At 37.4% G+C, this 24,360-nt stretch overlaps 1 protein-coding gene across 1 annotated transcript in view; it reads right to left on the reverse strand.

Moving 5' to 3' along the window:
• RNF180 (ring finger protein 180) overlaps window positions 1-20,311 on the reverse strand; it is a 72,565-nt gene extending 52,254 nt beyond the window's left edge. Inside the window, exons 1-3 of the mRNA XM_086480119.1 lie at window positions 20,210-20,311; window positions 17,111-17,206; window positions 11,794-12,747 (exon numbers count right to left, since the gene is read on the reverse strand). Coding sequence (XP_086336245.1) covers window positions 11,794-12,747; window positions 17,111-17,206; window positions 20,210-20,311 — 1,152 coding nt within the window. The remainder of the gene's footprint in view (window positions 1-11,793; window positions 12,748-17,110; window positions 17,207-20,209) is intronic.
• Window positions 20,312-24,360: the final 4,049 nt, after the last annotated feature.

The raw sequence follows: 24,360 nt of genomic DNA on the forward strand, positions 1-24,360 counted from the left end.
ATCCTTTATAAATTCCCCAATGTAAATGGTACTGCATAGTTACTGAAGCTGATTTTAATCAAAAAAGAGTCAATACATGCTTCTTTCCATGGTACTGGTCCTCCCCATCCCAGATCCCCAAACGTTTTAAGATTTCTTATATAACATACGAGAACATCTACTTTCAGAGTTCTTAACTTTTTGAATGTTTCAGATTCTGCTGCTGAAAAAGTAATCCTTCTCAAAAAAAACCTAAATTGTTATTTTTACAGCAGTATAAAAATGTTATAGAGCCAAAATACAAACTCCATGACTATGCTGCAAAGCAATGTCACGCTAGATTAGAATAATTAATGATTTAAGTATGGAATATTAAATACATTAAATATGTAAGGCTACAAAAGCTCCAAAGCAGATACAAAAGCCCATCTTAAAAATTTATGAAGATATAAGATGGATCAGTTTTTATATTCACATTATAGAGTCAGGGTATCAATACACTGTGATTACGCACTAGTCCTCAGTTCCATTCGTGGCAAATCAGTTCTGGATAATGTCTCAGACATTTCCACTGAAAAGAATTACATTATTATAGCTATCATAAGAAACATCCATCAAGTGAAGATGATTTGCTGATAGGAAACAGTATGACTGCAAACGACTAAAACTCTAACGTTGGCACATTTTCTAGCAGGACTGTTAAAATTTGAAACAAATTAATAGTTACCAAAAATAGTGAATATAAAGCCATGATTTCATGTTATAGCTCAGCTGATCTATCAGCTAACATTTCTTTATGTTTAACCACACACTTCCAATGATACTCTTATGCTGGCTGCAGTGACCTAGTGAACCCAGCGTGAGCTTAAGGGGCAGAAAAATCAACAGAGAATTATTTAGCTTTTGCCTTTTTTTCCTCTCTGAATTGGGGCAGTGTGGAGTCAGATGAGACAAGAGAAGGAGACAGTTGTGGTCAGAATTGTATGGGGATGCCTTTTCACCCACTGTAACATGAAACCACTGCCTAAGTTGCTTGCCTACTCATGCTATCATTTAAACTAGAAAGACAACTAGATACTGGCATATTTCGGCACTGCCATGTGGTTCTGACTATGTCGGCATTTTGAACAAAGAACCGTGGAAATTGCCCCGAAAGTCATTCATAAAACTATGCTGCAATAGCTTATCACTGACATGGTAAGTCATATACCTTCCTTGCTGCTCATGCTTGGCAAAAGCAAAACATAATTCCTGAAAAGTTCTGGTTCAGTCACAAATCCACTGTGACAATCCACCATTCTGACAGGCAGGTATTCTTCAGAAGAAAAGACTGAGAGAGGATCTTATCAACACTTATAAATATCTAAAGGGCAGGTGTCAAGAGGATGGGGTCAGGTTCATCTCAGTGGTGCCCAGTGATAGGACAGGGGGCAACGGGCACAAGCTGGAGCACAGGAAGTTCCACCTGAACATGAGGAGGAACTTTACTCTGAGGGTGGCAGAGCACTTGAACAGGCTGCCCAGGGAGGTTGTGGAGTCTCCTTCCCTGGAGATATTCAAAACCTGCCTGGACACGTTCCTGTGTGACCTGCTTTGGCAGGGGAGTTGTCCAGATGATCTCCAGAGGTTCCTTCCAACTCCTACCATTCTGTGATTCTGTGATTCTGTGATTCTGTGATTCTGTGACATAGATAAAATTCATTAAGATCCTTCACTGCTGTTGCCCAAGACAGGTTTTACAGTTCAGTCTGGAGACGATGCAGAGAACAACTGGGACCCCATCTCAGCACTCTGGCTGGGCAACCACCTCCTACTGCAGCTCTCCATTAAAAAGTGAGATCATATTTTACTAATAGTGGATCAAGTTAATCCCAAGAGATCCTCATCATACTCTGTCCCCACTGTTGTGGGTCACAGATTGTACTTTTTGGCATATGTCTCTAAAATTCAGTACTGCTCACGCATTTGTATAAAAATTGTTTCAGTGCACTAACCAATGCTACATTTATACTTAAGCTAAAGTGAACTGCGAGACTTTTAAAACAAAAGAAATCCAAAAGACAGACATCCACACAGTGGTTAATACCATTCCAAATATGGATACATTCCATAGATTACCAGACTTCAATCCAGAAAGATTTATCTAGTAGTAATTCTAATGCATTATTTATATCCGCCTAAACCAGCTTACTTTTAGAAACCAGATTGATCTGTTGTGCTGTGCTGCAGAGGGAAATAACAACATATTGCCACATCAAATACAGACTTTCAGTTTAGTAATTCCCTGTAGTAAAGATTTGATCATTCAGAAGAAATGTTTCTGTTCAGCTTTTTTTTTTCTAATGTATAAAACCAAAATTGAGTTTGCTAGTATATCAAAATCAGTATTCACCTTTACTGTAACGTAATTAACATTCTCATTTCAGCCTGGATTTTGGAGCCACCTCAAGAGGCATACTACTTAACAGCACAAGCTCTGTCATTATACAGCCAAGAGGAACTACCAGGTCTGTCTGTATCCAATCTTCAAACAATGTCTTTGCATACCCTGTTTTGTAGCAAGTGAAATTGAGCATTAAACCCACTTAACACCTGGAAAAAATGCAAAAAATAAAAACCATATACCATCGTCCAAATGCAATGCTGTATTTTTTCTCTGCTATTCTAGAATGTTACTGCTCCAATGTTGCCAATAAAAGAAGTAGTTCTCTAAACCATAGAAAATCCGCAAACTGTGCTACTAACAGGGAAGGATATACTTAATAGTTATCTGCTTCTGTAAGGTGCAACATTAAGTCTCTGTGATCTTAACAGGTATGGTAAGTTAAGTATATTTGGTATGGATCAGACTCGAGGAACATATGTAAACTAACCTGACTGAAGAACACCTGGTCCTATCTAGGACATGCTGCTTCTGGATGTCCCAGTGCTGGCAGGTCTGCTACCATGGGGTTGGGTTTCTACAGATTTTTGGTTTATAACTAGTATTTTTTTGTTCTGCAAAGTTCATGTACAGCATTTCCCACATCAGAGCACTTAAGAGTCTCCTAAGTTTACCTACCTTCCTAAAATTTCCTAAATGTGAGAACTTATCTGAAGATAAAGCTTACCACACCATAAATTCTGTCTGAAATGAACAAAGAGGATAAAAAACATTGAGGAAAAAAGGAAAAATGTAAGTTTTTTTCCACATGAATGCCTGGCACTCAGTTTTTACCTCTTCCCAGAATCTCAGGTGTAACGTTTTGTTCTAAGTATGCACACTTTCTTTTTCTTTTTCTTTTTCTTTTTTTTTTAATGACAAACTTTTTGCTGCACCCAACTGGAAGACAGTCAGAATGTTCAAAACCATCTACTCTTTCCAATTCAGGAAGCTCACTGAATGTAACACTCCACACTGCAGTTTCTTTCACTATTTTAATGGTTTTTCTTCCTTAACCATGAATGCAGTCAAACTCTTTTTCATATTTTAATGAATGTTCTTTGCTCTGTTTCTTACTAATTAAACAGCTTTCTATGACATTTTCATAACTTGTGGATTGATTTGCATGAAAACTAATACGACAAGAATAACAGTGAAGTAAGCACACAGTTGGAGTTTTGATTTTCCACTAAAGTGCATTTCGAAGTTGCACTGTAATTCTAGCTCTCCTCAGACACACTAACTTTCATCTGCAAAAGGAAGCTGAGATATTCTAAATTAGATCTATTTGGAACTTCTAATTTTATTTTTTCAAAAAGTTCATGGAATTGTTTTTTCTTACCCCATTTTTTTTGTTAGACACTTCTTCATTTTCCATGCAGCTTTTACTAAACCATGACCTAAATTTCTGCATCTGTGGAAGAATTAGAGAATCATCTTTCTTCACCAGTTGCTTCCTCTCAGTCTCCCTTAGCTAAGGCCACATTTTAGTTCTCAAACTCCTAGCTAATTATTTGCAATTTGCTCCAGAATCTGTGTTAGCAGTTCACTTTAGCAAAAAGTCTAAATCACAATCAAAACTCAAAACGGCTTTTAAAAGCTATTGAACAAAAGTCAAACTAAATAGATAACGTCATTAAAAGTTGGGAGAAGCATCAAATGATTTATTTCTTTGAGTAAGTGTTCATAATGTCAAATATTTATTTGATTCTATATACTTATACTAATCATACAAAATTGATTAGTAAAAGTAGTGCAAGCTCTCCTCATTCTGTACATAGAAGAAAATGAGATATACAAAATATGACAATAAGATAACTCAAAATTTTTCAATTTTTTGAGCTACAAGAGACTAAGAATTGATCAACCTTTTGTCAAACTGTTGGATTTCTTTCCTAAAGACTATGAGGAGTAAGCCTTACTTAATGAACATGAATTTCTGACTGATGGGATTTTAAAAAATATGAGATCATTACTGAATCAGAATGTTTCTTTTCATCATGTTCACTATGTCCAAACATTTTCTTATTCATACTCCAATCTCCAGTCTTTAGAAACAACACATCAAATCTCCTAATGCTCAAATGAAAGCTGAAATAATTTTAATTGGAAACTTGATTGCAAATTAGTAATAATGGGAACTGACAGATTTCTAGCATCTTCACACAAAGTAGATTAAACTCTTGAAAGAGAAATAAAAAAGAAAAAAATACCACACATTGCATTCCCCGTAATTTTAAATTGTATTAAACATGAAACATGTTTTTAGCTAAGTCATCTATAAAGCAAACCTTTCTCTCCTGATGTACAATCATTTTAATTTAGGTGTTGATATAAAGCATTAGGGAAGCACATGATATCAGAAAAAGCACTGTACCAACAAAATCTTGGCAACAGCTAGCTTTAAAAAATATATGTTGTCACAGCTTTACAGCCATAAGGGTGTTAGATAATAATACAGGAAACTTTTGTTTTATTTAACTTATTGGTATGAGCTTGTACTTTGGATGTGAAAAAGACGTTCATACGCCTAAAAGACTGCCAACTTCTTCAGCTGTAACAGTAGATGCTATCTTTCCTTATATTTAATTCTGAAATGCAGTTACCATACAACTCTTCAGTATTTTGCAGTACTATATATAATAATTCATTTCACTAATTTGCTACTTTAATTTTTCCATTTCCTACTAGAATCACTGATTGCTTATCAACTTCAGAAACAGAAAGTTTGTATGAAATCTATTCTGTTCTGTTTGTGTGACACCTTTTTGATGCATACAGTGACTTCTACTTCTCAGTGACTGACTGTAGTTTTACCTAAAACAGTTGAAGAAATATATGTAAAAAAAATTCTTTTCAGATAGCATTATTTTCTCCCAAATGCAGACATAAGGAAAAAAAATGCTTAGAAGTCGGATAATATAAAATTTAAAGGGGGGTCATTGATGAGAAACATTCATAGATGTATTGACCACTACAAAGCTTGAAGAAATAGTTCTTTAAAAAATATGGCGGGGAGCTTTAATTCTCCCAGATGTTAGGAATTTCATTTTTCCTGAAAAAAAAAAAAAAATTATTTTAAATTTGAAGAACCAAGCCCTGCACTCTACTTATATCTCCATGCAAGCAGCCTGTAATTTACCTCAGTTTATAGGTATTCAGAGAGTTCAGTACCATGAAAACAAATTAGAAATATAAAACCTACTCAAGTTCTTAGTCACTGAGTCAGTGACCATAGTGACCATTTGCAGAAGTAAAGGACTACAGGCTCGGAGCACAAAATTCTATAAAATTTATAACAATACATTATTTTCTTATGTAAAGTCTCATCTTAATCTCCCTCCTTACTGTGTATTTGATGTGGTCCTTCTGGTAATAAACAGTAAATCTCATATATACGAAAAGTACTCTTGTATTCTTGTTCATACCACCGTTGAACTTTGATTTTTATCTACCATGAGACATCTTATATAACTTCAATTTAGTATGCTCCTCACTCTATCTTTGTAATAAGAATCCAAGCTGAAATCATGGGATACACCTAACTGCACACCATAGCAACCTACCTCCATGAATGGGTCCTTGTCTTTCCTAGCTGAGGGACAGCAAGTCTCACAAATTGTTATGATCTAAGTAGTCTGTGGGCTTCTAGAAAAACTAAAATAGTAGTTGCTAATACTTACAGTTTATACAAGAGAAAAGCATATAGTATTTCTACAGTTCTAAGCTGTTCGTCAGAATTTTCTTCGAATAGCGATCAACATAACCTTGGGACAGCAGCAATGACTTATTAAAAAAACCCACTTTTTGGCAGACAGTCAACAATAAAAGAGGTAACTCACTTCACTGGGCTTAATTTCTTTCCTGTGTTGCTTTTGTCCAGCAAGATACAATGTCTGTGAGAACGGATCAGGATCTAATCTGAACATTAGCTCAGCTGTTGATCCTTAGGGTTGTAGCACTACAAGTGCAGAAAAACTACACCAAGGATGCTGGAAAAGCACAAAAAGGTCAGTGAAAATCATTGCCTGTTCTTAGCGTACTAACCAGCAAATGTGGCCTGGCATATGAAGTAGCAGATGATCCCTGCTTTTGCAAGATGGGCACTTAATACACAACAGCTTATGGAGTTCTTTCTGAGATTATTCTATAGCATCTATACATTCTAAAAGTATTTTATAGGCAAGCAGCCTTTTCATATATATTTCCACTTAAATTAAGGAATGTATTCATAGCACAGCCAGCTATTTTGGCCTTCAGTAAAGCTATAATATGAAAGTCTAGCTACACTATATTTTACTCTATATATTCTAGCTTCGAGATGATCATAAAAAATTTTAGAGTTTATACAGATACACTGAGACAATCTTGATATGTTGTATTTATCCAGCAGCTCCCTGAATAATTTTCCCTCTTTTCCAACATATGAGTGAAGTGCTAAGTAGTTTACAACACAATACATGACAGAAGGCAAGCAGAGTTTCCTCCTGAAAAATCCCTGGCAAATTTGCAGGGCTGTTTATCCCACTGGTTAATTTATTAAGACCAAATTGTGTAAAAGACATATCAAACAGTAGAAGAGGCCAGGTCAGACAACGCCCTCAAAAGCTGTAATCACAAATAACAGCATGAAAAGACTGCAGCTAAATGTAATTAAACTCTAAAGTGATGGGGTTTAAAGGCTTGCAACAGGAGCTCCAGATGCACCTCAGAAACCAGTAATGTTCATCTGCTACTCTCACAGAAACCACAACTGCAATTTAACAAAGATAAGTCATGCATTTGGGCATGAATCCATCTTTCTTAATACCTTCTTGTCAATTCAGTTTATAATCAGTGACAGAATTAATCTCCTAATTACAAAAGTCACTATGTAGTAACAATAGTTACAACCAAAGCAAAAGTAAAGACGGACAAGCTTTGGCTCAGAAGCAACTCGTGTCCAAAATTTCTCCCCTACTTGTATCAGCTAGTTAAAAAAGATACTGCTTCTTACTCATAACCACATATCCCTACAATGCAGTATTGCTGCTGCTAGGAACAGCCACAAGCTTTGAACTGAACCTGTGAGGTCTCAGGGCTGAGGCTGGCCATGCTTGCTCTGGCTGAACTTCCCTTGCCCTGCCTGCTGCTTGGTTTTACTTGGTTTAGCTGTGACAGCAATTTCTCTAACAGACCAGGTGTCTGTGGCCAATTGGTTTTACTTTTGCTATCTTTGTATGGGACAACCACTGACAGCAGTTAGTCCACGTAGAATGAGATATTTACAACTCTAATACAGTAACATGGAGTAAAGAAATACAGGCCTGCTGAGGATAGCAAAGGCTTTGAGAAATGGAGACCCAGGATGCAACACGGAGGAGGACAGGCATGGGATCACACGAGATGAGGCACGTGATTGGCACTGGAGACCACACAGCTATGAGCAACTTCCCAGAGGCCTGTTAAAGAAATGGATAATTGGACCTGGACAGAATCGGCTTTAAGGGTAGCAAACCAAACAAAGAAACTGTATCTTACATACATAAAAGGCACCACATAAGGTAATTTGGATGTAGTATGAAGCTGCAGACTAGCGAAGAAAGAGCAAAGGTATAAAAGTGTGTTATCAAACACATAAAAATGACCTCAAATGGACTCTAGGGTAAAGAAAAAAGAAACCATCAACATGAACACCATATTGCTCCTAGCCAAAGACTCCAGATACTGGAAAGACACAGTAATAGCACCCCCCACCAGACCCCAAGCTCTGCTGCCAGGCTGCAGACCCCAAGGGGCAGCACCACCAGCAGAATCGCAGGAAACCAGGAGGAACAAGTGAGTGCGTATAACAGTCTCAATGGCAGTATTATTGTTCCTTTTTTCTTTAACAACTAAATCGGGACTAACAATAATCACAGTCTTAAGATTTCAGTTATACGAAGAAAAAATTCTCGCCTTTATATACACAACCTATGTTTCTCTTTTGCCCATAAACAAGATGTGAGTGCAACACCCTGCTGCCTTGCTGCTCAATGGCTCTTAAACCATTATTGCTATAGCACCATCAGTGCAACACTACTATTTCAGAAAGAGTAAATCATAAATGTGTCAGGTCAGGGACTGTGAACTGTGCAACAACATGTTAACACAGAAGCACTTCAGCCTTCTTTATCTCAAAGTTTATTGTCCTTTAAACATAAGTTCAACGAGTTAAGTATAGAACATAACAATTCCTGTATTATTCTGAGAACTTACTCAGAGCAGGGGTGGTTTTGAACACCGAAATCAGAGTTTCCACCTTTTTCAAGTTGGAAAGGTTTGTATTAATATTTGATCTTCGTTTCTCTTTACAGTCAACCAAGGAAGTGAATGAGAAAGCTGATGCAGATAAGTACGAGCTGCACAGAGTCAAAATGTGCTCCCACTATTGCATCCCTCAGTCTTAATGCTGGGGATTCACGGCTAGTCAGTCACTGCAACTGAATATTACTTCATATTAAATCCACCATCCACCATCTTTTGGTACAGATCTCATGGTATGGGATTAGGACTGCCCATTTTCCCGTGTTTCCTCTCTCCTTCTAAGTTTAAGCAATTGAGACCTTGTAGTTACTGCTTGTCTCCTGCAGCTATGACTTCATTTCACTTTCTTCTCTTCCTGCTTTACTTTGGCACCAACACTATATAATGCTTTTCACCCTCCAACAGCCATCTGAGGAATCCATAAGCAGTCTGAGGATAATTCTTGTCACAAGTATCATCATAGAAAGGGCAACTGAAATCCAAGTACATAAATACATGACAAGAACCTGACACATTTACAGGTTAAATACAAACATGACAGTGCAAGAAAAACAATTATAAACCAATATACACATGAAGAAGAGACAAGCATAGATTAAGCAAAGTAAGGTCACAAGTTAAACCTTTGAAGCCTAGTGTCTTCACTACAAGACTGTCCGTTGCTGCAGAAAATCAGTATGGACTTGAAAACTGAAGGCTGCAGGGCAAGATAACAGCACCTGACAGTGTGGATCTACAATGCCGTACCTCACCCATCTGTTTATCATGAGCTCAGATTAACACTGGGAGCATGAAAGCAAACTCACTTCATGGAAACTTCATGGTCACCTTTGTAAGTAAAAATTTTCACATTTTGAAAAAACCCACAAAATAACTGGTGATGTGTCAAGACATAAAATCAAGCAAAAAGGCCAACAATATTTTTTTCTGACGGATCATGATCATTTACAAGAGGATACTGCAATTTTGAAGCTGGCTACATAGTCCTCCTCTATGTAAAATGATTGTCAAGAGAGATGGAATAAAACCGGAGAAGCCACAAATGGTATTTGAGCTCTTTCAGAAAATTATGACAAGCTTCAAACATTAGCAAACAATGCAAATATATAACAAGATATACACAAAAAAAAATTTATAACAGAAATACTTAATCTTCTTAGCTATAGCAACAAACCCAAGACTAATTATGAATATTGGCAATTCCTAGACTTAAGTAGTTGTTACCATACCCTAACAATGTACTAGAAAACCTAAAAATCTCCCCTGAACACAAACGTAAGCACACACACACAAAGTGCAGGTGTCCCCCTTCGAGGCGGTAAGAACTTCCCCTTGTAAAGCAGAAGAAGCTTGGGTCCCTCTGCTGTTAGCAGGCTCGCTCAGTCCTGCAGCTACACCTCAGAGCCTGCATCAGTGCAGGCCTCCAGGGGCAAGTGCCAGTCAGGAGCCCACAGAATCGCTCCTCTTTACAATCCCAGGTTTATACACTTCAACTTAATAACAGAGTGCATCCTGCCACAACATAGAGTTTATGGGCACATTTTGGCTTACCGCAAGACAGAAAACATGTGATAGATAAAGTTATCACAGCACAAAATAAACTTAGAGAAGCAGCTTATGTATTTACAAGGAAATTTCAAAGTCTGAACAAGTCTTTTCTCTTGGGACCGCTCTGCAGAAAAGCTTTCATTAAAGATAAAAATGAGATGCACAGTACCTTTAACAGAGAGAGCTTAGAAGAGATTTATTCATCTCATATCAGGGTTCTGCTGTTCTGAAAGACCTCTTAAAAGAGCACTTAAATTAAACACTTCCCACCAATATTTACCAAAACCCTTTCACTCCACCCACTCAAGTTTAAGCTTTTTTCTGTTTGTGAAGTTTTACTACCTGATTGCTTAAGCCGACATGGTAAGTACGCTGGAAATCACGGTTACAAGATACCACAGATCAGCTTTCTATTCTAAGTATCACTGTACCAAACCGCACATTTTTATGAGGAGGGGTGCCAGAACCCTGAAGAAAAAGGACATCAAGTGAAACTTGCAAGAAAAGGGAGGGTACTGAGACTGGCAGAAAAGAGTAGACCAGCCACGAAAAGGAGGGCATGGCAGAGGACCATCCCCTTTTTCAACAGGTCAGACTGCACAGACGATGTGATTTTCTAGATCCACATTTTCCTGGGGAGATGCCACAGCAATTGGAAACACAGCTGCACTAGCTACATTTGCTGCTTGACACAGAGTCTGAGAAGTAGGCCCGTCTAAATATTCCATGCCACAATCACAGGCTTTCACCAAGGTTAAAGAAATCAGTGCAAAACCAAAATACCTTCCCCTCAAAGCTACTATTCAAACCCAGGTAATTTATTTTACATACTTATTTTTCAATTTTTTCTACTTTGTAAACTATATACTTACTGAATAGACATGCCAGACTTAACAACTCTGTATCATTTGCTACATGAAACTTAAAAACAATGTAGGAATTTGTTAAGCATCGTTTAACAAGAAAAAGATCTGAAAGAATTTTTTTTTTTCTTAGCTACCACAAACTTGGAAAATTTGCAAAATTTGTACTACATTTTATTCTTGAAAGTAACATCTAACAGAGATTAAAGTGGCTGGAGAGACTGCAGATGACAGGACTGCGCAAATGCTCATATATACTGTGCTTTTTTTTCACTTAACAGAAGCAATGAGGAATTTTTAAAGCCATTTTAGGGACACTTAAGTATCTTTAGACTTACTAGAAAACAAGTATTCAATACTAAGACATCCAGATCTTGAAAAGGTTCTTTACTCTCAGTTTTAGGTAACTATTTTACAAAACAAGAACAAGTTTTTCACATCACAAAACAATAAGAAGGCCAACAGAAACTAGTTATATATACCCACTAAGGTTTGATTTTATATAGAAAAAAATGATTTGGTTTAATCAGAAAAACTACATGTAGGAAGACGTCATAAATACTTGTTTGCAGGATACTTGACTCCAGACAGTATGATGTTAAATGAGTATTAAAAGACAGCATCAAAAAAAGGTCAGAATGATTTGTAAGAGCAAGCCAAACTTTACAAAGTGCATAATTAATTTTAAACACCTACTTGCTTCTGTAGCCACCGTTCTCGCCTTCTTTGTTTTCTCCTCAAGCTTTTCAACTTGTTTCTTTCTCTCTTATTCAGCTTTTGGTTGAAGGAAATACTCATAGGCTGCACAAGACCAACAGGTGTGATGTATTGTTCCTCTTCTACAGAACTTGTAGGTGAAGAAAGGTTCATCACAAAAGGTGACACATCAGCAATGGCACTCCCAGAAGGTTGTCCAGTAGCTTCAAAATCACACTCACTTTCTGTTTCTCTATGTAGTAATGTGGTAAAGGAAGTAACTTGAAACTTTTTTTGTAGTTTGTCAGCACTGGAACTATATATGTCCTCAAAAGAACTACTATCTTTCCTATTGGATTCTAACTGCAAGCCACTTGGTGTGTAAACAGGTCGATTTTCATTTTGGCCATGGTAAATTGTTCCTGTACTGCAAGTTTCGTATAACACAGGTGAAAAAACAAGTCTCTCTCTGATATTTAAATCCACACTACGTGATCTTCTGTGAAAAGGTTTTACAGTGGATGCATCATTCATAGGATAGGAAGCAGAAAGATTTCTTTTTTGATTTAATACCTTTAAGGGAAGTTTTTTACTTTTCATCTCAAATCTGGGAGTTCTTACTTCTAGACAAAGCGCTTCTGTTAATCTTCCAGTGCCACTATTATTATTTCTGGATGTGTATGAAAGCCCTTGATTTTTGATTTCCAAAGTTGCAGTTACCACTTCATGGCAGATATCCTTGCTAAAACCAGACTGAATTTTGAGGAGAGGTAAGTGTTTTCCTGACAATTTTGCCCATTTAACAGAGAAAGCTGGCTGATAGTCAGTCCGACTTTTGCAGAAATGTATATTTATTACCTGTCCACAGGAACATTTTGTGTTGCAAACAAAGTTAAAGCCCCCTAAGCAGGCCTCACAGAACGGACAGTGCAGCTTTCCAATTGTCCACTGTGCCTATTGACAAGAAAAAAAAACCACAACACATTCATTGTAAATAAATAATAAAATCATTACTAGAGTTACCTTCCTCCTTTTAATAATGGGGTTTACTTTTTGTTTTTCAAACACAACAAAAAAGACTTCTCAGAAGAAAGAAAATCCACCATAAATAATGCTCTGGTCAAAACTGCTTGCTGCAGTGACAACTAACTCTTAAGAAATCTAGAACACACATTTCAAATTGTACGGGCTTTAAAATATGTTTAAAATTTGTCCATAGATAGAACAACGCTGCAATACTAATGAAAACATTAGAACTTTCAAAACAGTGAAATCAATTTACCATGCTAATCTGGAATTGGCAAGCACAGTTTCTCAGCTGAGTCTTCTGAGTGCTGATACATTTCTTGCATACTAAGTACAGTGGAAGGAGATTTCTTACAAACAGAATACAGCTTTTCACTTTGCTTATTACCCCATGAAAGCTTAAAATGGTACTTGTATTTTGGTGTATATAGTATTAAAATGTAATCTGTGTGCAGACACCATGACAAATACTCTATAAGAGGACAGTTATTTTCATTATTTGTAATACTATGAATTTAATTGCAATCTGAAAGGCACTTTTTCAAACGAAAATACATATCAAAGATAGATAAACTCCTACATATTTGCACAACTATTAGTATTTTCAGTAAATATATTCATCTGTCAGCAGAAACATTTTTAAGGATTAAAGTTATGCAAGTGTTTGTAGCATCAAAGCCCAGATGAGAAATAACATTATCAACTCCAGTCACACATTACTCACTACTGTGCCTAAGAAGGCTTGAGCCATGAATACAGAAGCTGCTCAACATTTCTAGTTAAAGCACTGCTTTCAGTTGCAAATGTCTTTCAAGGTAGTTTGGGAAGACGATTCCATGACATGCTTGTCTGATTGAAAGCTTCAGAAAGTTTTAGTATAACCAATTTTGCAGTTTCAGAAAAAAAACCTTGTGCGGGAAAAAGGTTATTTTCATATCCAATGCTAGAAAAGGTTCTGGAAACACTTTGAGAAACTTACTCAAAGTTGTGGGGTAAAACCTCAAAATTTCACAAAGTATCAAAGATGTGCCTTTCATTGCACCTATGAGAAACTGTATAAATCTGGACAAGTTTTTACCTTAGAGAAAAAAAACACCTTAAGGCTTTAAAATCCCTGAAAATTCCTTGAACAGGCACAGTCTCTCTCAGTTTATAAGGCTGACCAATGTGTGCATATGGCATTTTCAAAGAAAAACTCAGATGGTTCAGAGACTTACTATAAGTCTCTCACACACCATTTCCCAGATGCCACCGGCTAGGCACTAAAATTAAGGGAAAAGCACTTTCCATTGCCTTTAGTGAGTCTTTCTGACACTCAGGCACTATGGAATAGTAGCCTCGTAAAAATGAGAATAAAAGAGATAGCAGGGGAGAAAAAGGACATCTCTATGACTATGTGCACAGAGACTGGGAAATGAGGCGCAGTACAAGGGTGCCTGGGACTGATTTAGCCATGAATTTGGCAACAGAACTGTGGAAGCATTGACTCAGTAAAAGAAGTAACAGCCCAGTAGTGGAGGAGGTGGTAGGGGGAAAAGATCATCAAAATCTGGAAAGAAGCTGAGGGTACACAGATTTAATGAAGGACTGCATAAAGAGGAAAAACTGGGAGGGGTTAGCCAAAGAAGCTAAAACAAGTGATGAGTGATGCAGAAAAGAAAATGCAGGCCAATAAATGTCACTAGCAGCACTAGCTAGCTATTTATAATTATTGAAGATTATCTATACTCTAATGTGTGCATGAAACCCAATGAGATTGGTTAAGAACAGGGACAGATGGCAAAAAAGAACTGGCTGGGAAGCAGTGGGTTTTTATAGCCTGCAAATAGACTTTTTGCTTATGTAAAATGATTTAGCCTTTGGTTCAGGAGTCATACAGAAGAAAATAACACATGATCACAAAATTATTCACAGCCCAGGAGGATGTGGGGATAAGCCAAAATTGTTTAAAAAATGCCACACATTTATCTGTAAGCCCACAGGCTCTTTCCAGAGAAGTCAGAAGTGGATGAGGCAAGATTTCATAGAATCATAGAACAGTTTTGGTTGGAAGAGATTTTCAAGATCATTGAGTCCAACCTTTGTCCTAGCTTTATCAACACCACTAAACCATGTCCCTAAGTACAACATCTACCCGTCTCTTAAACACCTCCAGGGATGGTGACTCCACCACCTCCCTGGGCAGGCTGTTCCAATGCCTGACAGTCCTTTCAGTAAAGAAATTCTTCCTAATATCCAGCCTGAACCACCCCTGGTGCAGGTTAAGGCCATTTCCCCTTGTCCTATCACTTGTTACTAGGCAGAACAGACCGACCCCCACCTCCTACAACCTCCTTTCAGGCAGCTGTAGAGAGCGATAAGGTCTCCCCTCAGCCTTCTCTTTTCCAGACTAAACAGCCCCAGATCCCTCAGCCGTTCCTCACACGAGACATGCTCCAAATCCTGTACTAGCTTGGTAGCCCGCCTCTGTACCCTCTCCAGCACCTCAATGTCCTTCTTGCAGTGAGGGGCCCAAAACCACACACAGTATTCAAGGTGCGGCCTCACCAGTGCCCAGCACAGGGGCACGATCACCTCCCTGCTCCTGCTGGCCACACTGTTGCTGATACAGGCCAGGATGCTGTTGGCCTTCTTGGCCACCTGGGCACACTGCTGGCTCATGTTCAGCCGGCTGTCAATCAACAGCCCCAGGTCCCTCTCTGCCAGGTAGCTCTCCAGCCACTCCTCCCCAAGCCTGTAGAGCTGCTGCGGTTGTGGCTGAAGTGCAGGACCCAGCACTTGGCCTTATTGAAACGCATGGAATCGGCCTTGGCCCAGCGATCCAGACTATCCAGATCCCTCTGTAGAGCTCCCCTACCCTCAAGCAGATCGACACTTCCACCCAGCTTGGATATTTCCCAGGATAACAAAGGACAAAATAAATGCTAAGATACTTGCATTCTCTCTGCCACCAGAGGAGCATATTTCCTCTCCAATCTCGAGCAAATACGTTAAGCCTTTTCTGAGCTGCCTATGGGTTTTGCACTTCCCAGGTCTCCAACCTGAACCTCTAGGCTTTCTAATGCAGAAGGCTGGCCATTTACAGCTAAAGGTGAAAAGAATAATATTAGTATCATTATTGAATCCAATTTTACTGAAATAATATAACATTCTAAGTATTGTAAAAAATTGCATCCTTATGATCAAGCATTCAAGATTAGGCAATTCTGTAAAATAGGGAAATACCTCATCACCTCTAATTTTCACATCCCCCACAAGATTAATGTTTCTGAAACAGTTACACGATCCTGTCATGCACTATTGAAGTATAAGAGATCATTAAGTTTAAAAGGAGTTTAATTAATGTTTAACAAAATAAAACATAGAGTAAAATAATGAAGAAAGATGAAACAAATTGTCTTAATTTTTGAATGCTTAGTTTTACAGTCATAACAATTTTTTTCTTTGTGTATCATTTTCAGGGTGGATTTGCTTAGATCAGAAGTTACTTGCAGGTAAAGCTTAGACACTGAAGTCCAAACAGAAAGGAATGAAGATACCATTTGCCTTTCAAACCCAAAGACTTAACAAAGAAAAACCATAGGGCAAAAGAAAAGCACAAGCTTATTACATCTATGCAACATTAACTTCTAAACCTAAAATAACTTAAAGAAAATACTCATCTGAAGCAATCAGTACAACAGGAAAGTTATGAGATGGTTTGTAATTTCAAATGGGCAATTTAAAATTCAAAAGCAGTAACACTGGCTTGTCATCAGATCTTTGAATTTGCAGGAAAATAACTACTTTACATTCATATGACATAACAGCACATTAAATATAAAAGACATCACATCATATTCCAACAACTGATCTCTTAATAAACTCACAGTCCAGTTTTATGGAGAAACACATTTCTTACTGCCACTGTCAACTTATACGTTAGCACTGCAAGATATGATAACCAAGACAAACCAACCCCCAAAGCCTGAATAATAAATATAATATTAAGCATTGACAAAATATGCAGAGGTGCCCATGACACTTATTTTGACAAACATAAATACACTCATCTACAAATAGGCAAGAAGAGAATTTATCACTTGTAGGTTTTGTGCATACACAAAAAAACATTTAAGAGGGAAAAAAGACTGTAAATAGTAATCAGAGAAGTTACTGAGAAAAATTCCCTCAGTTGAAAGACCTCTATAATACATGTAGATCTTGGCAGAAAAGTGCCCTTGAAATTTGTTCCCCTTACTTATTTCACATTTTGAATAATAAAGATGAAGCAAAAAAAAAAAAGATCTACCTTTTCAATGACACATTTCACCCACTCTGGAATGGCTTCTAAGTTCACATGCCACACGTTGCAAGACTCCTGAGCAGCAGACGAAGGTTGTAATGTCTGCTAAAGAAACAATTCTTGCATTGATATTGAACATTCATGTAAGCTTTTTTTCATTTGTTTGAATACAGCTAGAAGTTAGCTTCCCAAATTCAGTCAGTATTTTATTAACAAATGATAAAACTCAAAGATGTTGGTCATCTTCTAAGCTAAAAATCAGGTAGATGCTGTCAGTAATTCTCTGTTTCTAAATCTAAGGCCATTGGACAGACTCCACTGTGGAGATGGCGGTGTTTGGAGGTATTTTTGTTTTGTTTACAAGAACAGAAGGTATGCAAATGCTGATCTTCCAAGCACATTCGGAAACTGATTTCAGAAGCACTATCAGGTGGCACAACTTCCCCGGAAAGACAGGAAAATTTAAGTTCTAGTTTATATGACGACTGTGGTCAGCCCTGCACAACTATGCTCAGATAGTTTTAAATTCATTTTCTAATGCTTGTTAGAATAACTAGCAGAGAAACCAGGGATTCTTAGCAACTTTTGAGTTTTTACTGCAACGATGTGACCAACTGAAGAGAAAACAAAATCTAAAAAATTGTAGCATTTTACTAACTGATACTAAAATAAAAACAATGACCTAACTATCTTTTAGCACAGAAGTGATACAAGTGTAATTAAATCTTTTAATATAATTTAGAATGTCAGTAAAGTTATAAAGATGGGTAAAAATATAAGGAAACTGCTGAGTATTAAAATCTTAAAATCAGTTGTTAAAATTTACGAATATGGAAAGTCACTGACTTCTGTTATGAAACTCATGGGAGTAAAAGTTTCATTACATTTTAAATTGAAAGTGGGGCTATAGAGAGAAGACAGAAGCCTTTGGAAATTCTCCAAGTAAAGAAAGCAGACAGAGTGATTTGTTTGCCATGTCTATGTTATCATCTTCATCCTATTTGTGAAGAGTACCCGCACATCAATTTGGACATAATTCTGATTTAAAGTGTTTATACCGCATTTGTAACATCAACATTTCTTTTTAAGATTTGTTCTAAGATTTTTCTCTGTTATTCTTATTTCAGCTATGTCTTTCACTGAAGGTCTAAAATCCATCATGGAAAGCTGACATACTGAAAACATTACTCCTGTCATCATAGTACAATCTTTGCCTCCCAATGTCTCAGGGAGTAGCATTAAATTACAGGTTTTTTATCTGCAATCTACATAATTAGAGAAGGAGCTACTTCAGTCTTGTGCACAATGATGGTGCATGTCCACTAGCAATTAAAAGTTCCACTAGGGCACACGGACAAAGATACCTCCTCCTTTTCACTACATTTTTTCCATTAAATGAGTTGAAATTCCACCCCCCACCAACAAAAATGCTTCAAATGATGCATAAAATAAAAACTCCTCAAATATAAAGCACAAAAAATATTCCAGAGACTCAAACTCTGTAAGCAGGGTGATTAAAATGAGGGTTATTAATAATACTAATTATATCAGGATCTTAAAAAATCACTTTGTTTCTACCTCTATTGGTTGTACCTTTCTCTGGTGCCAAAAAGAATGTTGTTGCACTTCTAGTGCATTAATTAAAAAGATCAACACCTTCACTTCTATTCGTTTTTTCGTTTTGACTCAAGACCACAGGATGCAAACATAGTCTACTTGGCATATTTGGAAAGACTTTAACCCTTTGTCATTACTAACTGCCATTACAAAGCAGCAGGAAATACTCTGTCATTGTTCTTATTACGTATGACTATTTTTCTGTTTATTCTAATAAAGATGATGTAAATTACTAAGTGGTACTTTAGCCTGGTAGGGCATTCCACCCCCAGGCAGGCTAATCTTCTGAACTATTTTTGTGCACAGACTATCCCCCACTTTTTCAAAATGAAGAGCAAAAGTTTCTAATGTAGGAATACTTGACACACAGTTAACTACTGCAGTGGAAATTAGTATCGGTATTTAAAACATAGCTTAGAAACATAGAGTTCTCAAGAGAAATTAAAACACAAAATTACTGCATTAAAACTGTAAAAAACAGAACCCATTTTTATCTGAAAAATCGTAACACTAAATACACAACCTACCAGTCAAACGTATCATGAATATCAGACATTAATATCATGTCACAGAACATAAAGGTGATCACTGCCTACTAAGCTTCACTAGCATTACTGCTTACATTACTCTGTACGGAATTGTCCATATTTTAGTAGTTACCTTCACAGCAGATTACTTACTACGTCAGGGCAAGTCACAGAATCACAGAATGTCAGGGATTGGAAGGGACCTCGAAAGACCATCTAGTCCAACCCCCCTGCCAGAGCAGGAACACCTAGAGCAGGTCACACAGGAATGCGTCCAGGTGGATTTTGAATGTCTCCAGAGAAGGAGACTCCACAGCCTCTCTGGGCAGCCTGTTCCAGTGCTCTGTCACCCTCACAGTGAAAAAGTTTTTCCTTACGTTAATGTGGTACCTCCTGTGCTCCAGCTTGCACCCATTGCCCCTTGTTCTGTCACTGGACATCACTGAGAAGAGCCCAGCTCCATCCTCCTGACACTCGCCCTTTACATATTTATAAACATTAAGGTCATCGCTCAGTCTCCTCTCCTCCAAGCTAAAGAGCCCCAGCTCCCTCAGCCTTTCATCAGGAGGGAGAAGTTCCACCCCCTTAATCATCTTTCTGGCTCTGCTGGGACTCTTTCAAGCAGTTCCCTGTCCTTCTTGAACTGAGGGTGCCAAAACCTCTCTCCACCTACTGACCACACCCCTTCTAATACACCCCAGGAGGCCATTGGCCTTCTTGGCCACGAGGGCACATTGCTGGCTCATGGCCATCCTGCTGTCCACCAGGAGCCCCAGGTCCCTTTCCCCCACGCTACTCTCTGACAGCTCAGTCCCCAGCCTATACTGGTACATGGGGTTGTTCCTTCCCAGACACAAGACTCTACACTTGCCCTTGTTGTATTTCATTAAATTTCTCTCTGCCCAGTTTAAAACTAACGGTACTGGAAAAAGTTACAACTCCCTTCAGATGCTATACTTACATCAGATGGTCCTTTTCCATGACATTTTGCAAGGCAAACAGAATTTGCTATATATTTTCTACATCTCCAGCAACGTAGAACATCAGCCTCTTGGTTACTCATTTTAACTTACTATTCTTCAGCTCTACAGAGCTATCTGTGTTTGTCTATCTGTAAAAGATGACAAGACATACAATTCAGTCATCTGTTAAAACCACACACACTTTCCTCTTGCGACCCAGAAGTCTAGCAGTAGTCTCTTCACCATAGAGGACACTAATACTTTATTTACAAACATCCTCTGATCTTGAATGGCATGCCACCTAGACATTTTAAATAGCAAAGCGAGACAGCTGTTTTCATTTCCAGGTTGCACACAGAACTAGAAAGCAACAATAAAACAAATTAAAAAACCAAACAACTTCCTCAATGTTTAGATGAACGACCACAGAACTCCAGTTTTCCCAGAATAAATACATACAAATGTCATTGATATCCTACACATTAAATACACACACACACATATATGAGATGCCACATAATAAAAATAAATGCTGACATAAACCTACAGAATACAAAGACTGTTTTCTCAATGTGCCCCTGGAGCCTTGCTCTCTTAAATTATTTTGTGTGGAAGGATCTGTGCTACTGGTGCAACAGACCTTTTCACAGACCTCAAACAACCTCTTTGTAAAACAGAGACCTAAATGAAGACAACCAGAAGGACAAGACAAGTATTTTCCTCTCTTTGTGCCTTGCTGTGTCCTGATGTGTCTCTGGTCTTCTCTAATCTGTTTCCAAAGCCTACCATTTTTGCCATGCTTTCTCCAAAGTTCCTCCAACTCTTCTTTCTACCTGCTTTTGTTTTTACCCCTTGTACTAGCTACATGAGAAAAATAAGAAAATCATTTCTGTCTACACATTCAAGTCAAGCACTACACTAGGGTTACACATACTCAAAGTACTAAAGTGCACAGCACTTACTGATAGGGAAGCTGGGGCATAAAACTTAAAACCAGCATTAAAAGAATCTCTGTTCTTCCACAATCCAAATATCCGATTTTGCAATTATTTCAACAATTTAATTTTTATTTAGTTTTCACTAACTAAAGAAACTCTGAGATCCTCAGTACAGGCTGTGTGAAGAGCAGTTTGGCTTATTGAGCCATCCAGACTTTTGCATTTTCCCCATTTCTACCTTTCCCTTTTCTGTCTTGTTTTCTGAATTAATTGAAGAGGTTATTCTTTATTTTTCAGTTATATCTGAGGTCTTTTTTCAGCAGATTTCCTACTTTTTCTATATATGTAAACAATCTGAAATACAGTTTGACAAGGAAGAACAGAAACGACACGTGCATACGTTAGACTAGCTGAAGTGTAGATGCAGCTTTTATAACCAGATCCATGCTAAACTTATAAAGTAAAATTAAGGCAAACATTAAATATTTTTTTGCTACTTCACAATAAATTAAAATGAATTTTTGTTAAGATTCCATTAACACATTTTAACATTGAGGTATTTTAAAATTAAGATGGACAAGCAAAAGATCATGGAAAAGACACTTACAGAAAAAGCAGAATTTACACTGGAAACCTGTCCTGCTCATGACAAAAATGTGATGATTCAAACGCCTTGACTCAAGCAGAATCTCTTTCAAGTTTTTATTAACTTTGCTATGTCAGTGCTGCTACTTTCTGTACTTTCAAGGCACATTTTGAAAGTGGAATGTATAAAAATGCTGTACCTCTCTATAAATAGCTTTTTTTCTTTTTTTTTTTTTTTTTTAAAAAAAAAGTAAATTCAGGTCCTGAAAGATTTTTACAAGCAATGTGCAACACTTTGCTGTGATAAATGCAGTATTAGACTTTGCAGGATTTTGAAAGAATGATTACCAGTTATAAACTTGTTTATATCACTCAAACACCTTAAAGCTTTTCTAATTAAGATATCCTTCATAATTGCATAACATATTTCTAGAATCAATTTAATCTTGCAACAGCTCAGTGGGAACCTCAGATCTAAGACGAACCAGAACGACTGAAAGATGTTTTGCATAAGGTTAGCTCAGACTTGCTTTTCATGTACAGCCATGTCCCCATCTACCAAAATATATTCTTGAAACATACTCTGGTTAGTGATATACATCTTGCACACCTTATACACTGTATCTGCATATTCAAATGGTATCTATACATTCTGTTCCCCTTATGCTAATTGCTATAGAAAAAGCTCTTTTGCTATCTGTTGAACACCTGTTTCATTTGTGGCTGACGATGCTTACCGGAGCAAGGTATAAAGCATTTGGTGATAGACCTCTGAACCAACAGATAGAGGACTGATGGATAAATGCACCTGCTATGCTTAAAAGACAAGGTCTGAGTCATGCAAACAAAGACTGTCTAAGGATCACCGGCATTTGAAGTGATACAAACATTCTCCTCACCTGAACAGCATCTAGCAAGCAAGCACTGCTTTACCACAAAATAAAAGCCAGTGTTTTTTTTATTTATATACTTTAAAAGTTTCTTCTTAGTTCTGCAAACACATTTCACTTAAGAATACACTTTTGTAAGAGAAATTAATGTATAATATATATGTAATAACCCACACAGCACAGGTTGTATTTTGTGTAACCAAGAATGCTGGTAGTGAACTACTTTGAAAAAAAACACCTCAAAGTGCAAATACTTTTTGAGACTATATTACAGGAGGCTGAAGTGTTCTTTTGGCCTAGCAGAACTTAAAAAGGAAAATTTCTGTAGGTCTATTAAAATTCTGTATGTATGTGCCTTTTGCAGTTCTTACAGAGGACAGAAGAAATGCTACGAATGCACAGTAACACGTAACAGAGGTTTCTACACGTATCATGCTAGAAAACAGCAAATGACATTTCTGATTTGTCACACAAACATTCATTTTTATTTTTATTTTGATTTGCACATAACTTCAACCGGAACTCAAACAAAAGCATACAAACACAGGATTTTGAAGTGTTTTATAGTTAAATGCAGTTTAACCATGGTGTTTTGGATATACTTTAATAAGTTTTTCTTTGCCTTGTTTTGCATCTAGCAAGAAATGCCAACCTAAAGATAAAAGATTCCAATTTGGCACTCAGAAACTAGACAGTGTAACTCTCAGTGGGTCTTTTCAGCTTGGCACTGGGCCATGTTTCTTGTGGTTGTACTGCTTTCAGATCAGTTGCTTTGTGTGAGCTCATGTTTGCTCCAAAATAGCCTGTAGACCTATCTGAATGTTAAAAAGCCTATGCTCCTCCATGGCTCTTGTTTTATGTCCTTCAAACACTTTTCTACGATTCAGTCCCAGAAAAGCCAGGAGCAGAGGGTCCGAAGACTTCCTTCCCAAGCTAGAGTCCCAGTTGCCTTTCTTGAAAATCGTTTGTCTAACCTTCTCTTACAGAAATCTCCATGAGATTTCGCAGCCTTCCACGCTATTTAATTACCTTCTATTCTTCTATTAACTTTTCCCCTAATGTGAATTTTCTCGCAATTTCCCTTATTCGCTGTGAAAAGAGAACAAAATAGCTTCTTTTCTTCCGTGCAAGAACATTTTACAACTTCAAACACTTACATTAGCTCCCCTTCAAAATTGTCTTTGGGCTAAATAAATCCAGTTCTTTCCCTCTTTCCTCACATGTCATGCTTTCTTGATCTCCAACTGTCACTGCTATTTTGTGAACTCTTTCAAATGGGTCAGTGATTCTTGCACAGCAGTTTTCAAATCTGTATGCAGAAGTCAAAATGGAGTTTTATCATCACTGAGTAGACTAGACAGATTATATACATTTTAAAGAGAAAAAAAAAGAATGGAGAATGCCTTACTAGGATGGAATCTAACATAAAATTCACTCAACCCATTTGAAAATGTTGTTTCTTACATTTGTAAGGGCTGGAAATACTGGAAGATTAAATAACAACTCCACAGCAGCAAATAATTTTTAAGTAATTTCAGCATGAGATCATTAAGATTTTCAGATTCAGAGATGCTCATCAATATGCTAAAGGAAGAGGAAACAGGAATCGTGTTTTTCCCCCTTCTCCCACGCTGTCTGGAAAACCTGTGAGCCACACCACAGAAAGCTAGTGGAACTATTCACAATGAAAACAACAAAAAACAGGTGAAGGATCAAGCAGCAGACATAGCAGTCAGA

Source organism: Leptosomus discolor, chromosome Z (assembly GCF_034619465.1).
Source record: "Leptosomus discolor isolate bLepDis1 chromosome Z, bLepDis1.hap2, whole genome shotgun sequence".
NCBI classification, from domain to species: Eukaryota; Metazoa; Chordata; class Aves; order Leptosomiformes; family Leptosomidae; genus Leptosomus; species Leptosomus discolor.